General features: G+C 32.3%; 2 protein-coding genes across 2 annotated transcripts; one reads left to right on the top strand and one right to left on the bottom strand.

Annotated features, from left to right (window-relative positions):
- Positions 1-272: 272 nt before the first annotated feature.
- Positions 273-3867, top strand: LOC139486268 (uncharacterized). Its single transcript, XM_071271077.1, has one exon. The coding sequence runs from the start codon at positions 612-614 to the stop codon at positions 1890-1892; it is 1281 nt and encodes a 426-aa protein (XP_071127178.1). The 5' UTR covers positions 273-611; the 3' UTR covers positions 1893-3867.
- A 5512-nt stretch (positions 3868-9379) lies between these two features.
- Positions 9380-14221, bottom strand: LOC139514983 (baculoviral IAP repeat-containing protein 7-like). Its single transcript, XM_071304551.1, has 5 exons — positions 12754-14221; positions 12435-12616; positions 12135-12279; positions 11540-11719; positions 9380-9804 (listed from the first exon to the last, which is right to left on the bottom strand). The coding sequence occupies exons 1-5, from the start codon at positions 14060-14062 to the stop codon at positions 9605-9607; spliced, it is 2016 nt and encodes a 671-aa protein (XP_071160652.1). The 5' UTR covers positions 14063-14221; the 3' UTR covers positions 9380-9604.
- Between the last annotated feature and the right edge of the window lie 4232 nt (positions 14222-18453).

Raw genomic sequence — 18453 nt, 5'->3', positions numbered from 1 at the left:
ATTGTTGCATACAATTTCCTATTCATAATGAATAAATGAAGGAGATGATTTTTTTTAGACCATGTCAATACATGTATAACACAACTACTAAAAATAAATAAAGAAATAACAAACTGTTCTTAATTAATGCGCATAATGACAGTTTGGAAATGCACAGAAAGAATTTCTTAAAAAATGTTTTGGGCAAATTCTAACAATAGTCTTAACACACATGTCACATCACAATACAAAAATTCTGTTATTTTATATAAAAAAAAACAATGTATAAAGTTTATAGTGGCAGTCATTTGTTAGTTTATTCCAAGGATTTGTATAGTTTATAGTTGGACACTGCATAACAATTTTGTAATGTATCTTGGTTAATTGGCACAAGATACTGGTCATCAGCTATTAATGCAGATCTCTTTAGCCTAAAACTGTTTCAGTTAACATCTGTTAGAATTTGACAAAATATTGGTGCTCACATTATTCAGTTTACACAGGTTGCTCTGTAATGTTTATCACTTGGTGGCAATAGGTTTTTATTGGTCTTTGTTTCTTTCAGGTATTAGTCAAAGTAAAGGTCAAGATATTTAAAGTTTCCTTGTAATGTTTAAGAGAAGTTGTATAGTATGAGAATTTGTTGTGTTGTTGGGTGTGGTAATTCCACCTACCACCTCAACAAATGGATGAAAACTTTGTGTCAAGTTCATAAGTGTAATTTAGGAACAAGGTCTTGTGATTGTGAACCACCCTTCAAGTTGTTTCCATTTCCAACAGAAAACAAGAATCCTGAGTTAAGGAGAAAATGGATGATTCAAGTTAATAGAATTGACCCAACAACTAATAAAAACTGGACTCCAAAAGCTCATGACAGGGTTTGTTCAAATCATTTTGAGGAATGTACTCCTTATCCATCGGTTAATTTAGGGCACACTGTAAAAACAACTGTAAGACCATCCAGAAAGATAATTGTTAAACATCAATTTCAAAAGAAAAGCAAGTCTGTGTCTGAAAATACAAGTACAATTGAGTCATCTGCATTGCAAGACATTCAAGACACAAATTTACCAGCAGAAGACATTCAAATATATACTGCTACACCGTATATTGACTATGTTAAAAAATCTGCACAATCAGACCACTGTTACACTGGTATAAATAAAGAGAAAAACAGTACATGTAAAGAAAAGCTGCAATCTGACAATCATCTTAATAAATCAGACCATTCATATGCTTCTAAATGTGACTGTTCCTCCAACTGTGTTTGTAAAGGTTGCTTCAACAAACAACAAACTATTAATAAACTAAATTCTCAATTAATTTATTTACAACAACAACTACACAGCAAAGGCACAAAAAACATGGTTCATACAACTATGACTAATAACATAGTGAAAGATGACAGCAAAACACGATTGTACACAGGGCTGCCAAATGCAGATGTTTTTGATAGGCTATACAAGCATTTGTTACCACGTGCAAAGCGTTTGACCTATTGGAGTGGAAGCAAGAAAATCGTAAGCACGAAAGCGAAAAGGGTTTTCAAAAAATCACCTAAAAAATTTGGCCCCAAAAGAAAATTGTCTGTCAAAGATGAACTTGTCATGACTTTGATGAAGTGTAAGGTTGGTATGAACAGTGAGCTACTGGGTGATTTTTTTGGTGTTCAACTCTCAGTTGTCTCACAGGTGTTGAATACTTGGTTGAAGTTTCTGGCGTACGAGTTGAAGCCTCTTATACATTGGCCAGATAAAGAAATAACAAAAGAGACATTGCCACATGTATATAGTTCAATTGCTCCTAATCTTAGGTGTATCATAGACTGCACTGAAATATTCATTGAAAGACCCCGAGATATGGAATTACAAGCACAAACATGGTCCGACTACAAAAAAAAACAACACGCTTAAGTTTTTAGTGGCAATGGCACCAAATGGCAGCATTTCATACATTTCCGAAGCTTATGGCGGGAGGGCCTCTGATCGCTTTATTGTAATGGACAGTGGTTTTTTAAATCTCATTGATCCAACTGATGAGGTAATGGCAGATAGAGGTTTTCCCATACAATCAGACTTGGTAATGAGACAAGCAAAACTGATCATACCACCACCTGGTCAGGGGTCAGAGCAGATGACTAAGGAAAATGTACTGAAAACAAAGGCAGTTGCCAATGTCCGAATTCATGTTGAAAGGGCAATTGGCCGAATCAAGTGTTTTCAAATTTTGAAAAACACACTGCCTATTACTTTGGTTCCTTTGGCAAATGAGATTTTTACAATTTGTTCTGCTGTATCTAATTTGCAACCACCTTTAGTAAAGTGATAATTAAATAAACCCATCAACAATAATAATAATTGGTTTTCATTAACACTGATTTAAAAAGTTTAGACAATTTGGCTGTAAAAGTTTATTGAGGACTATGAATTGCACCTATTTTGTAAAAAAAAAAGATAATCACTTTCAAGAATATATACTCCAAGCATTTAAAAAATTATTATATTTTCTGTTTGAATTATTGAGACTTAAGGTGCCAAATTTTGATACATGTATATCAAAACTTTACGATTATGTTAATTCAAAATTTTAAAATGTATCACAATGCAGGAGTTTAAAAGATATATATTTTTTGAATTTTAAAATATTATCTGATAAAATGTTTTAGGTTATGATTTGGTTTAATTAGTTATTTGGAGCAGAAGTAAACATAAACCGTTCTAAACAGACTACTGTTATATAGTTTTCAATATAATAGTACTTAACAATCACTACAACTGTATTTAGACCTCACCTCATACATCATTTAATTGTAATTATTCCTGTTAACCCAAGATAAAAAACAGTTTTAAAATTTTGGCCAAGAGAAAAAAAATTTCTTTCAAATATATGTAAATTGTTTATTTATTTCTAGCTCAAAGGATATATGTTATTTACTTTTATGATTAAATTATTGCTTGAAAAAGGATTTTTTTTTAGAATAACTATTCAACTGCAATTTGTCTTTGTACTTTTCGATAATAAATTTATTTTAAAACTTTGTTTCAAGAATGTTGAATTTTAAAAAATATATAATTATGGTTGTTAACCATGATAAAGACATCTTTTCTTTATAGATTGTTAACCATAATCATGATAATTGAGACAACTTTTTCTTAGAACTTAATAAGTATAACCAAATATATATTTTGAAAAGAATGCATAATTATGAGTGAGGTTTCAAGGACAATTGGTGTGAGAACACAGTTATTTTATATATATATATAGTGCAATTCTTTGAGAAAATAAATGGAAATAAAACAAATCCTGACTGCCCTTCTTGACATTACTTCACAGTGCATGTGTTGAACTTTTTTGAACGTTTTGGGACAAATTATATCAAAATGATAAAAAAAAAACTTCATCAGCGCTAACTCAAAATATGGACAATTTTATGTAAGGGGGTCTTGAATTCTTTTTAACTGCTTCAGAAATACTATTTTTTAGCCTTTTTTATATGGAAAATTCACTACTGAACTTTGAAATTCATGACCCAATTTTTTTAAAGTGTAGTTTCATTCCCCTTCTTGCCATTTAAGGCCAAAAATATGAAGTAATAAATTTGGAAAGGATAAAAAATAAATGGTAATTATAACACACTGTCCACACTAAGGATTATATTTGGAGACTATGAAAATCAAGGGAAGATAACTGTGTTCCCAGACCAATACACCTGAAAAGTACATGTACAATGTATTTTTACAATACTGCTTCAAAGCATGTTGTCACTGAAGAAATATAGAAATATGTAGGCTGTCTTAAAGATAATGATTAATATCATCTTCAACTTTTATATCTTCCGTCTTTCTCTTTTCTTCTCTTCTCTTGCATATACTCCTCTGCAATATCAAAATAAATAAGTCATTTTTCAAATTGATTCTTGAAATAATAATATATTTTTTGAGGGTTTAAATTACAAATATTCAGTATATTTATTATAATATATATTAAATACATATATACTATTTGTTGGTTTTGATTTGTGAAAATCCAAATATTTGTTTTTTGTTTCTGTTATAAATACTGTTAATAAAATTTAAATATAAAAGTTTTATGAAGTTACTTTTATTATCTGGTGATGTGAATTTTATATTCTGTAGACAGTTCATGTGTCTAGCAAGCCAACACAAAATGGGATATGATATCATATATGGAGCAAAATATTAAAAATAATTGACCTAAAATTGAAAGGAAATTTTGATAATTTAACAGACTCGTGAACACCACATCTTCCTATATCTATAAATACAATGTACCATACAATATTCATTGTATATTATTTATGTTGCTATTCAAATAGTCCAGACAATTCTTGAATATACAAGAAGATGTGATAAGATGATTGCCAATGAGACAAATCTCCACAAGAGACCAAGAAATACAGAAATTAACAAATGTAGGTCACTGTATGTCCTTCAATAACGAGCAAAGCCCATACGACATAGTCAGCTATAAATGACCCCGAAATGACACATGTAAATGTAAAACAAATCAAACGACAACTTTATATTTAGAAAGCAGCATATAATATCAAAGTCTGTCAGAGTCAGTGTATTCCAAAAGGTGTCAAAATATTTTAAAATTAAATAAATGTCAAAATGAGACAGATAAACAACAGTACACCATATCACAAAAATGTATATATATATATATGTACATTTAGTCTTAAATGACATAGTATAAAAACTGCCTTGCCGGACGTCCAAACTCTTTAACCTGGAAGGGGACAGCCAAAAAAACAATGCTTCTACTACTGTAGGTGAGACATAAAAACATACCTTATTCATAAACTGTTTTCCTTACTAGCTTCACAGTCATCACAGTACCATTTATCCATGTTCAACATACCATCAAAACCAATGCATCCCCAGTGAAACCATTTTCTACATTTGTCACATCCTATACTGTAGTCAGATTCACAATTGTTGTCCAGTTCATCAATTTCCAAACATGTCTGCTGACATGAGCCGCACAGATAAATTGGTTTTGGTTCAACCTTTTTGCGTCTCTTGTTGAGCTTTTTCCCTTTAGCTTGTGTTGGTTTTGTTGGTTTACATGTATTTATTGCCAAGAGTGGTATGCTGTCTGTACATGTATTACTCTTCGTACCACTTGATGTTTCTGTGTGTGCAACCTTTTTTTTATATCCTGAGTCAGAAGCTCCACTACAACATACTTAAGAAAGAAATTTTCCAAATTTGACACAATCTTTTCCCAATAATCTTTCTGGAACAGAATTCTCTCCAAGTGGTGTCCATGCTTGGTAAATATAAAAAAATCACACCATTGTTTATTACAAATTGCCATTTGCCCTTGTATCTGTGTGTAGTAGTTGTGGTTTCTTTGTAATGTGATGTTACTACCTTCTTTAACTAAGTATGTTAGATTTTCATGACTTGGTATGGTGTGTGCAATACTTAATGGACATTTAACCTCCAACACACCAGAACCACAGCAAGAACAGTCTACCATACCATCTGGACTTGAACCTAAATAGCCCCTTTCAGTGTCGATGTAGAGCCCTGTTTCCACAACTTTTAAATCTTGGTGTTTCCTCTGTAACAGTATACACTTATACTTCCTTCTGGCTACAGGTTCCATGAATCTACCATACTTCAATGCAGGAATATTACTATTTTTTTCTTTGTAGCCAAGGATCTCAGTGACTAGTGATTCTGTGTTCACAGCTTAATTTTTCTTCAATGTTTCTGATTTTGTGAAAACAGAGTGCATCCTAGAACATGTAATTCGTCCTTTCCTTTGATTGAACCATTCTGTGTTTTCACTTTGCCCATTTGTTTCCTGTAAAATTTTCTCCCGGTCAGCATCTGTGTACTTCAGTTTTTCAAGAAGCTCATTATGATCATGACAGTTTCCAGCAATCTCTGGTAATGATAAAGGTAAAATGGTCCCCTCAGTAGTTGTGCCAATTTCTGTTGACAGAACATTAAAATCTTCAGATGGTTCATAATTTGTGTAGTTGTGGTGTAAGTACTGGAATACTGCAGCATTCTGACATGCCGGTAGTAAGGCATCACTCAACTTCCCTAAAGATGGTTGTGTTCCCTGTGTTGGCTGAAAAAGTTGTCGTTTGATTGGGTTAATTGGCTGTCCTTGCCCTACAAAATAAAGGTGTGAGTATACGACACTGAAGAATGATGGAAAAGTTCATTTTACACAAGAGTAAAAATTATGCTAACATATTTTTAGTCTCCAAAGTTGACAAAAATGACATAAAAAGAAATTTTATAGGCAAGCAATATCCTTGTATATTTAAATATGTCGTCACAGTGAAAATACAGAATGATTTAAAAATTAAATATTTCATTCATCATCATTTTTATCATTGGGACATCTTCTACAAATGTAGATACATTGTTCACTCCCGGGTAAACTGAGTTTTAAAAATACACAAGCCAATTAAATGTTGTCTCCAGCATGTCCAGTATTTCAGAAAATAAAATTGTTTTTAAATTCATACTTACAATTTTTTAATGAAAACAGTAGTATATAAATGAAGTTTTTGTGTAAACTATTTCAATTTGTATGCTGCTTGCATACATGTATCTATTACTTCCAAAGATTTCTTACTACATGCAGGTGAAATATACCTTTCTTAAACAGTTATAAAATGGCAAATAGAATATCAACAGAACTTTTTGCACATTTCATAACAAGACAAGAAAGTAAGAACTGCACAAAAAATGTAGAACTAATTATAACCAACAATCTGGAAAAATAAAACAAAATTTCATAAATACAGTACAAATTTACATGCAATTTTTTTTAAATACATGTAACAAACTGATTTCATGCAATTTCAAATGCAGAATACATTTTTATACATGTACCTCCTTTAGAATAATGTGGTTTCATTATTTTTAATTCAGAAAGTTTTTTTGGTTGAACAACAGACTTTTTTGTACTTGGTGACTTCCAGACACATGGCTTGGAAGTGCAAGATTTATTATTTGCACCCCATTGCCAAGCGTAGTCTACTTTGAATAAAATGGCTGCCATATGGTTGCAAGTCTCTCCCAATCTACAAATTTTAACACAGGAATAGAAAGTTGTTTATTTATACCAACATGAGCAAATAAAATAGTAAATAATTTAATAAACTAATCTTATTTTGTATGGAAGACAATGTAAAATGTTATATCAGTATCTGTCTAGAAGTTAAAAACTTTATGCAACAGTCCGAATTAGAAAATTTTCTAGTATGCATATGCGTGTCAAAAATTATGTATAACACATGCAAATATGTTGACTTTAAGATGAAAAACATCAATAAAAGATTAAAAGTGGTGTTTCTATATCACTTTCATGACTTTGAAGCCTTGCAATTTGAATGTTTTTAATTTTTTAAAAGTCTGTTCAATGATCCTAAATATTTTTATATATATTTATATATTTTTTAATATTCTTTCTTTTCAATTTATTACCATGGTTTATGGTTACTGCATATTTTATTAACATACCCAGCAAAACATGAACAGTAAGCTGTCTGAATTTCCCCAGAAACTTTCTCAAGTAAAACCCATGCTGTATGTGGCACATCATTAATGCGTTGAGATGCAGTACATTCTGCCTTCAAAAAACAATAAGGACTATTGCTGTCGATATGATGGTAATGGACTTCCTTCAGCCATCCGGATGTAAAATAACTGTAGGCCTTTCCCTCCTTGTAGTCCTTCATCAACCTGTCACTCAGTGATTTGTCTTCTTTTTTCTGAAGGAAGGTGGCTATGTCATAATACATAGTTGGAGGCCACATAGAAACACCCTTGGATTCTGTAACCCATCCACTTGTCAAGTCTATCAAAGGATCTGGAACAATACCTATGAAGAAGATTTCATGATTGTTTAAATGATTTAATTTAAATTTATTCATAACACTGTAAAGCTATTTTTTGCTACATGTACTTCCAAGGATAAACTATTTTCAAATAGATAGGGTTACAAGCTTCTGGCAGTAATGATTTAGTAAAGGTAATGCCATATAATTGGATAATATATATACTTGTACATGTACTTATGTAGGATTTTTTTAAATAATATCTCTGGCCCATGAAATAATGTCCAGCAGGCATAATTTTGTAATAAATACTGTCCATGGACAATATTTACTTATTCAAATGTGTCCAGGACACAATTTCCTATAAAAATATGTACTCTGGAATAAAAGTGTCCATGAAAATATGGACATACGTTTTATTCTATTGTCAACTGTCATCCACCCAAGTTTTTTAAATAAGGGGGCTGCGGGGGATAAAGGATCTGCATAATTAATCTTGCTGCCCTTTTTATGACTTTTAAAGTTCTTGTTATCCATTCATTTTTTCACCCCAAATAATACAGCAGTATTCAATAAGCATTTAAGGACCGAATATACCCATTGTAATATATATGCTTTCCTTGCATTTTATATAGACTTATATATAGTATACAGGTATAGGTTGTCTGAATATCTTATATTTTTTTATTTGAGCTATGGGTATTTTGCAAAGTGAATGTATTTTTATAAATGAAACCTTTTGGTGCCTTCAATTTGTCACAGTACTGGTCAGCTTTCAGTTTTCTCTCTTCGGCGGGTGTTAGCACTGGCTTAATCTTCATCAAATCGGCTGAATAAACTAGTGCTACAAGTTCTTCTTTCTTCCCAGATGTTCTCAAACCAAGTATCCGCAGATACTTTTGCAGCACTGGTACCGTCCACCGTTTAAAAGTATCAATCGAGGTGTCATTTTCAGACATCTCGATAAAAACCAACTCTCTCTCCTCAAAATGTAACCGCCAAAATGCTTTGTTTATCTTCCGTCCGATCCCACAATGCAAAGCGGCAAATCTCCTATGTACCGGAAGTAATCGAAACTCCGAACTCGCTTATTATGTATAAAAATATACAACAGAAGTTCATTTTACCACACAGCTGATTACAACCTTTATCGGTTTTTAAATTGAAGAGCATCACTTTTGGTATGTCAAAACACCAAAAAGTCGAAAACAAACTGCTGTTTCCTAACAGTTTACTGCATTAGAACATTTACATATCAACAGATACCAGAGATGTTATTATCATTTCCTGCTGTATTCATGGTCATCTTTAAGAATATATATCAATCGTTATATTGTAGGCTGTTTTTGTTAAGAAATTGATACCCCTATTTCCCTATATAAGCAGTCAAATTTACTGTAAAATCAAATTCATTTTTTATACATAATAACCCAATATGACTTTTAAAAATGTCATTTCCCAACAAAACAAGGTGCATACAATACAAAAACACATTTATCTCAAAAAGGTTGTTGAACAAAATTTCTAAGATCTGCCTGTTTTTCTCTGGCATTGCCTCTTAAAAAGTAATAACAAATAATAATTGATAACAATTAAAAAATGATAACGAATAATAACAAATAAACAATAACAACATCTTGCTTATCATAATACATTTTAGGTTCATGAAATTGTATTTTTACATCTTCTCTAACAATTTCAAGCTATTTTTTCCAATTCTATTAACATAAATCGACATTTGAATTGGAAAATTAAATTGTTTCTAAAGTGTTTAATCGTTCTGGAAATATTTCAGCACATTATAGCTTTGACAGTTCCTTTAATAAAAGCTTTACAGATTGGACATCTTCTCAAAGCTGGAGCGCAGTTAATACATGCAGCCATGTGACCACATGGGAGGAAAACGATGGCCACAGGTTCGTCTAGACAAATCTTACAGGTTTGTTGATCTTTTAAATTCCTGTTCTCTTCTTCAAGACTCCTGATGGATACTAAAAGTATAAATTTACACTTAGATATGCAAATGAAATATCAATGCAGTTCATATTAAAGATATTCATCAATACTTTAACCTAAAGATACAAATGGTCAATGAAAAATATATAAAGATATAATAAAACGTGTTAAACTAGGAGGCTAAGTTTGTATCAACTATTCTCTAATTCTTATTCGATTTTTACTTTTCCTGACCTGTTGGTTCCTTTGATATCAGTTGTTCATTGGTCAGAATTCGATTATGACGTCAAATTTTCTTGCTTTCATCTGCAATTCCTATTGCGACGTCATGTAAAAGGCGACCATGCCTAATGGCGTCAAGTAGAAAGAACACATATTTTTACAGGACGTTCGTAAAGAATGATTACAATTACCCCCATATCGTCTAAGAATCGTTAGAGAAACAGATCAGATTCCACCACCAAATCTCGTGTAATACGATATTTATCCACTCTCGACAGTTAAATTTGAAACAATAACAACAAGAACGGGTCCCCAGTACACGGATATCATTTTCTGTGTTCAGTGGACCATGAAAATGGGATAAAATCTCTAATTTGGCATTAAAATTAGAAGGATCATGTCATAGGAAACAAGTGTACTAAGTGTCAAGTTGGTTGGACTTCAACTTCCTCAAAAACTACCTCGACCAAACCTTTAACCTGAAGCGGGACAGACGGACGAACGAACAAACGAAGATCGGAACGAACGGACAGACGGACGAACGAACAAACGAAGTTCAATACTTTAACCTAAAGATACAAATGGTCAATTAAAAATATATAAAGATATAATAAAACGTGATAAACTAGAAGGCTAAGTTTGTATCAACTATTCTCTAATTCTTATTCGATTTTTACTTTTCCTGACCTGTTGGTTCCTTTGATATCAGTTGTTCATTGGTCAGAATTCGATTATGACGTCAAATTTTCTTGCTTTCATCTGCAATTCCTATTGCGACGTCATGTAAAAGGCGACCATGCCTAATGGCGTCAAGTAGAAAGAACACATATTTGTACAGGACGTTCGTAAAGAATGATTACAATTACCCCCATATCGTCTAAGAATCGTTAGAGAAACAGATCAGATTCCACCACCAAATCTCGTGTAATACGATATTTATCCACTCTCGACAGTTAAATTTGAAACAATAACAACAAGAACGGGTCCCCAGTACACGGATATCATTTTCTGTGTTCAGTGGACCATGAAAATGGGGTAAAATCTCTAATTTGGCATTAAAATTAGAAGGATCATGTCATAGGAAACAAGTGTACTAAGTTTCAAGTTGGTTGGACTTCAACTTCCTCAAAAACGACCTCGACCAAACCTTTAACCTGAAGCGGGACAGACGGACGAACGAACAAACGAAGATCGGAACGAACGGACAGACGGACGAACGAACAAACGAAGTTCGAAACGAACGGACAGACGGACGAACGGACAAACGAAGTTCGGAACGAAAGGACAGACGGACGAACGGTCAAACGAAGTTCGGAACGAACGGACAGACGGACGAACGGACGCACAGACCAGAAAGCATAATGTCCATAAATGGGGCATACAAAATTCGGTATCACACTCGATGCAGTGGTAGAATCTTTATATCTCCAACATCGTCTAATTGTAACACGCTACAAATTAAGTTTTTTTTATTGATTTTCGTTTGTCTTAAATGTTTGTTTTTCAGGTAAAACTCTTATATATGTTAATGCATTTATTCATACTCACATTCAAGTGTTGGGTCAATTTTCTCAATGTCGTCTGGTGTTTTGATGAAATGTTCTGTTTCGTCTGCTTCGTTTTCTTGTGTTGTGCTATGACTAGCAATAGTCTGCTCAGAGGAGGCATGTTGATTGTCACTCTCTTCTTTTTCACAAATGGTCTCTAATAATAGTGATGCCGTAACATCTGTAAAAACAAGTTTTTACTTAGTTTACACATATCAGCAAGTAGCTAAAAACAGAAACTTATGACAATTTGTCTTTTTGGATTTGTTACACACACTGTCAATGCACTATGTGTTGTCTTCTTACGCAATCATTGTGAATTTATGGTAAATAGTTACATAACACCAAAGGTACCAAGATGGTAACTCTTGTACAACATGACGCGTGTTTTATCTACAAAAGACTCATCAGTGATGCACAAAACAAATGTAAACACGGTAAACCTAATCCCAATTCAACGATGTTGGTACTCTGTCGATGTAATAATACCAGTACTATATGAACCCTAAGGTATACATTCTATAATGTCTACATCTTTTTATGTAGATACCTGCATGACACAGAAATCATTGTGAGTAGTATAAATATGTACATACCATGTATTCCGGATTCTTTTAATCTTGCATAGGCTGTCTTTACAACTGCACATTCGTACCCAAAGTCAAGAATGGTTTGTACTGCTGGATTATTTGTGTATCCATTTAATCCACTAGGTGAATTCTTGTGTTCTTTTTCAGCCACCTGAAGCACAACAAACGTCAATTGATGGAATCAACATTAAGATAAAAATGCAAAATATATGCATACAAATAAGATTGTGTTGTCTACGTTTATACATTAGCTTAATTTGTCATAGCGTAATAAATTGAAGTGTCCACTATTTGATTTGAACTTACATTTTTAGTTATCTCTGGATTTTCCCCTTGTTGAACAGCCCCAATAAACTTCTCTCCCTTGCACTGTATAACAAATGGACACTTGGGATACCATCGAGCATGTTCTGTCCAAGGCAAATCTCCTTCCTCCCATCTTCTTAGACCTCCTCCACAGAAAAAGCATCTGCAATGATCCTCGATACCTTAATATAAAGATTTAAAATTCATTGTTTCTATAATGTTAAATACGAAAATATTTGTTCTCGGAAAGGCAACGCGGAATCTTTATAAACCCGTATATATACATACCTCTCGTTTTTCGGAATCAACAGAAACTTACCGGTGTAAAAGAAACCTGCATTGATCAGTTCTTCTGGCGTTTGAGTCAGGTATAAAGGCCAGTTATCAAATGATGACAATCGAGTTGTCTTTTTAGCAAATTTAGGATATTTAGGTTTTTCAAGACAAATGCCGATGCTCATTGGTGCCGTATTTGAAGCCGAAGATCGCGCAGTATTTTCAATTGCATGTGTTGAAGTTAGTTGTTGGGCAACATTTGTCGCCGGTATGTGAATGAGACCAGTCGTGTTGTTTCTAGAGTAAACGGTTTGCGTTTGGTTCGTCTTTATCTGTGAAGAAAAGTATTCTGCTCTTTCCCGCGGCATTGACCATGTTGAAGATTCGGTATTTTCACGATTTCTGTCAACCGCAACAGAATTTTCACGATTCGTAACAACTGTGAATGTATTTTCATTATGAACTATTGATTCATTTCTATTTTGTTCTTTTACAAACTCATAATGTTTCTCACTGACCACTGATAAATTTTCAGAATCTGCAGCGTTTCCACATGCGCCTCCCGATGATGCATGTCCACCATATGTAGAATAAGTCCGCACATCATCTTGCTTTGAAATTTCACTTATATTCTTCATAACAAACGGACATTTAGGTGCCTTTTGCTTGTGAATTAGTTTTGGATCATCTATTGGTTTCCAATCTTTATGTGTTAAGCCACAAAAATAGCAGGTAACTTCGTCTCCGTTTCCGTCATAGTAAAATCCAGCTCCGGCCAATCGTATTACTGAATGACATGTCTGTGGGTACGATGCAAAACTCGATAATCTACACCACTCAAATTGCATAGCTTCCTTTTTACTACCCGAATGTTTCTGCTGATCCACAAATTTATGAAATTCCTCAGGTTCCAACAAATACGTATTCCAAAACGTTTTTGGGTAGAAATGCAATGTTCTCACAAATCTGTGCAACCATGCTTTACTTTTTGAAATAAAATTAACCTCTTTTGCCATGTTAGGCTTCATTTGTTTAGATCTCATTTTATAACACGCCAAATGACTTTTCGTATATTTATTTGATGTATCCATGAATTCGTTTTGAAATGTTTTGATACAAGCCACAACACAGCTAAGTATTTTAACAGCTGCTGCAAAGTTGGCTTTCAGTTTTTGCTGTTTAATGAAAGTTTTCTCTGTGTCATCTTTGCTTGTTTCTGATGTCACTGAATTCTCATCATTTGTAATCTGACCATTTCCTATGTTCGAGTTGTTTATGTCAAGATGAATTACGTCCCTTGCAATGACCTCGTCTTCTTGCTCTCCATTATTTATTGGTACTGCCATATCCATTCAAATAAGTTTTTCTACTTATAAAAAATACAAACCTTAATAAAGCAGGCAATTATTTTGTCGTGTATAATGTATGCATATACAAAATAAATAGTATTTTAATTCTTTTCGGCATATATTTATATATAAATAATACAGAGTCGCCAGTTTATTCCGGAAAAACTAAAACTGGTTTTATGCGGTATAAGTTAGAGTTATCTTTCTTTATATCTTATACAGTTGTTGAAAACGTGCAAAATCCATGTTAAATATCTCCTCGTTTTTAGTAACTTCGTGTTTGTAATAAGACTTGAGATTAAAATCAATAAAAGTGTATAGATTGAAAGCCTTAAAAATAAAATGTTCGAGAATATAACAATCAAAAGGCCGAAATAGACCTTTAACTTCCATTCATTTTGAAAATTCTCTTTAGATAAAAAGAACAATCCTTTTTTCTATTTATTTAATATTCGACATATCCTTGTGCGTTAAAGTTTAGAGTAAATCATCACAATGTCATATGAATATTACGATGTTTTCCGTATGACTCATATGTAAATATTCCTCGAAAAATTCAACCTTGTGTTATTTCTACTTTGTTGGTATCACGTTGTTTAATTACAACTGTTTTAGTAACAATATTCTACACATCTGCCGCTTATCTTACCAGAGATGAATAACGAATAAGTGAAAAGTGTGTCGTTAATCTGCGGGTCTGCTCAAAGAATAATCGTGCTGATTAGTTTGAACATAGTGAAATCACTGGCATTGGAAAATCCATCTCATGTTCTGCATCATTTTTTTTTCAATAGGACTACGTAGCTGTTTAAACTCTAGAAATGTCAGATTAAATATGAATATGGTAGAGGATGTCATTCTGCCAATGTTGTCAGTCTTTCAGTGAAATTATGAATAGAAAATTTAAAATGCGAAATCATACGTTTTTCCGCAAAGAAGTCATGTAAAGGAATGATATAATGATTTTTCTACTTGTCATTCTATAAGAAAAATTTGAAAAATCAATGATGTTTAAGACTCGAAGCATTTGAAGAGCTAAATGACAAAAAAGGACCTAAAATAGCTATATTATAATCTTTGCATAAAATTCAACATTTTCAATTATCTAATTTAAATTACTCTACTGAATAATATTTTGCATTATATATACATATTTTAGAAGTAGATGCTTAAAAAATATAAAACAACACGTTTGATAATTTATTGCGTCCGAAGCGCTTTTCTGGATTTACCTTCATCAGGAACGCTCAAAGCCAAACATTTGAAATCCGAAGATGTATAAGTACCGAAAATCGTTGAAGAGCTATATGTTGAAAATACCTAAAATAAATAGCCAAATTCATCTAAAGCCAACTTTGCCTGAGGGAGTTGAAACCTTAGTTTTATAATAATTTCAAAATTTATAAACGGACAATTTTAATAAAGTTTGTTTAATCATGTCAGTACCGAAGCACTGACTACTGAGCTGATGATACCCTCGGGGACTGATAGTCCACCAGCAGAGGTATCGACCCAGTGATGTAAAAATATAAAACAACACGTTTGATAATTTATTGCGTCCGAAGCGCTTTTCTGGATTTACCTTCATCAGGAACGCTCAAAGCCAAACATTTGAAATCCGAAGATGTTTAAGTACCGAAAATCGTTGAAGAGCTATATGTTGAAAATACCTAAAATAAATAGCCAAATTCATCTAAAGCCAACTTTGACTGAGGGAGTTGAAACCTTAGTTTTATAATAATTTCAAAATTTATAAACGGACAATTTTAATAAAGTTTGTTTAATCATGTCAGTACCGAAGCACTGACTACTGAGCTGATGATACCCTCGGGGACTGATAGTCCACCAGCAGAGGTATCGACCCAGTGATGTAAAAATATAAAACAACACGTTTGATAATTTATTGCGTCCGAAGCGCTTTTCTGGATTTACCTTCATCAGGAACGCTCAAAGCCAAACATTTGAAATCCGAAGATGTATAAGTAATTGAGGCACTACATATGTATAACTCTAGCCCTTATCTATACTTATTTGTTTTACTTAACAAAAAAAAACAAAATCATTAGGACCGTCATGAGACAGCTTCAATATATTGTCTCGTATTTAGTGAATATACATTATATCACAAAACAGATATAAAAAACTATCTATATGCATTAATTGCATGTAAAGTGCTTTTTTTTTCTGAAAAATGTAATTTCCCTTTATTGTATGTTTCCTCCTTTTTCATGATGTCAATCAGAGAGGTAATGATGATGGTCACTCCAATAATTCGTATTTTCTGATTCGGTTTGATTTCCGCGTTAAGGGACTGTGCAATATTTATCTGAGGGTGGGGCCGGTGTACAGCAAATATTAAAAAAAAAAACTGTATGCCCCGCCAATATTTATTATAAAAAAAGTTCTTGCCCCGCTTCAATTAATAAAAAAAAAGTCCTTGCCCCGCTGGAAAAAAAAATGAAACACATATATGGAAACATGATATTTTTTAACTAAAATGCACAACATTCAATAATACATGTATATCAGAGTTGATATTTCAACTCAAATGCATTTAATTCAATATTATAAAGATTTTATTTTTGAGGGAAGTCAACTTAGGAGCGCTGTGATTGAATGTAAGGGTACAAGATATTTTTTTGTATTTATCTATGAATAATTGCAGTGTGTATATTTACAAAATAAATTTGATAACCTATTGAAATATTTTCTAGACAATTATTTGAAAAGACTTCCAAAATTTCATAAATTTGGTGTAAAATGATAGTGGGCATCAGACTTCAGTTATTTTATACTATTTTGAAGCTTTTTATAAGTACATTTGATTTTTATCACAAAGAATAAAAATTATTCACTGAGAACAATACTGTGTTGAGAAAAGTGCTGATTCATCATAATAAGTCAAATTGATGGGTACTGATATAAAACTTTATTCTGGGAGTTCAATATTAACTATATTGTATAAAATGCACCAAACTATAGTTCTTTTGTATTTCTTTTCACCTTTCGCAATAAATAGTTCAATTGGAAACACCAGAATTCAAGACGCGACAAATGTTTTTAACTGAGATATTTGCCTTCTTTGCTGTGTAATTCCCTAATGTATCACTTGGGTATTTCTCTAGCTATTAAAATTGGAAATGTTCTGGTTAAGTTTGTACTGTTTATGGAGTAAGGCAATATTCAATCATACTAGAAGCATTTTCAGCGTTAAAATTGTCCATCTAAGAAAAAAAGAGGCCCACTTGAGGCCAAATTTAGATAGAATTTATATTCTCCTGTGTAAAGAATTTGTTCACATTCTTGGCAATTCATGCAGAAAATATTTCAATAGTGCTTGATTTTGTAGTTTATATCTTTAATTATATCAGGCATACATAATTTTTCATTTTCTACTGTTTGCAAGGACTTTTGTTGGAAATTAATACTCCCAAGGGACATAATTCAGCTTTTTCATAGATTAAGTTGTAATTCTTTTAATGTTTAAGAATTTAATTTTGTCATGTTAAAGATTTATTTAAAATACAATTGAAGTTGTTTTATGTTTAAGCATTTATTACCATATGTTATGTCATATGTTTAATTTTCAAAACATTGTTTATAATTTTCCAGAATTTTGATCAGAATTTCATTTTATTTTTATAAATGATTATTAAAAGCATAAACACACAAAAATATATTGAAGCACTGTATTAGGTTATTTTGTTTTAGATTCAATTGTTCTTTTTCTATCAAGTTACTTTTTTCCACAGAAATCACAAATAGTTTTAATCTGTTATACTCTGATTTAATTTTTTTATGCACACACGAAGGGTTTTTTAAAAAGTGTCCGCCCCGCCAAAGGTTTGTTACAAAAAACTTTGCGCCCCGCTCATTAATTGCATGAAAAAAGTATGTGCCCCGTCCATGTTTGCACCGGTCCCACCCTCAGATAAATATTGCACAGTCCCTAATGCATACTAATTCAAATTGGCTATTTACCTATAACACATGTATAATTAAGGTTTTTTTCTAGCGAGGCTGTTTATAATAAATAACAAGGGTCACATGCATACATAGCGACTTATGGTCAATTAATTATGTTGTCAATATCCCTAACAAGTTACATTTCCCACTTGATTGTTGAGTTAGTAAATAGATCAATAACCGTACTTGAACTTTATTTTGGTCATGTTTGTTTACATATTCTATCTATATTTAGATTTAAAATTGTTTACAATAAGTCGGCCAATAGTCTAGATTAAAATCATCATAATGATTGTAATTCTAGTGCGAATTGACAAAACTACAATGGCTTATTGTAAATTAAGTTCAATTTTACACTTTTGTAATATTCTTAGATCTTGGTGAGATTTTCTATACATTATAAAAATAAAAAGTTTTTCGGGCTTAGA

This window comes from Mytilus edulis, chromosome 1 (assembly GCF_963676685.1).
Source record: "Mytilus edulis chromosome 1, xbMytEdul2.2, whole genome shotgun sequence".
NCBI lineage: Eukaryota > Metazoa > Mollusca > Bivalvia > Mytilida > Mytilidae > Mytilus > Mytilus edulis.
This window is presented reverse-complemented; position numbering and strand designations above follow the sequence as displayed.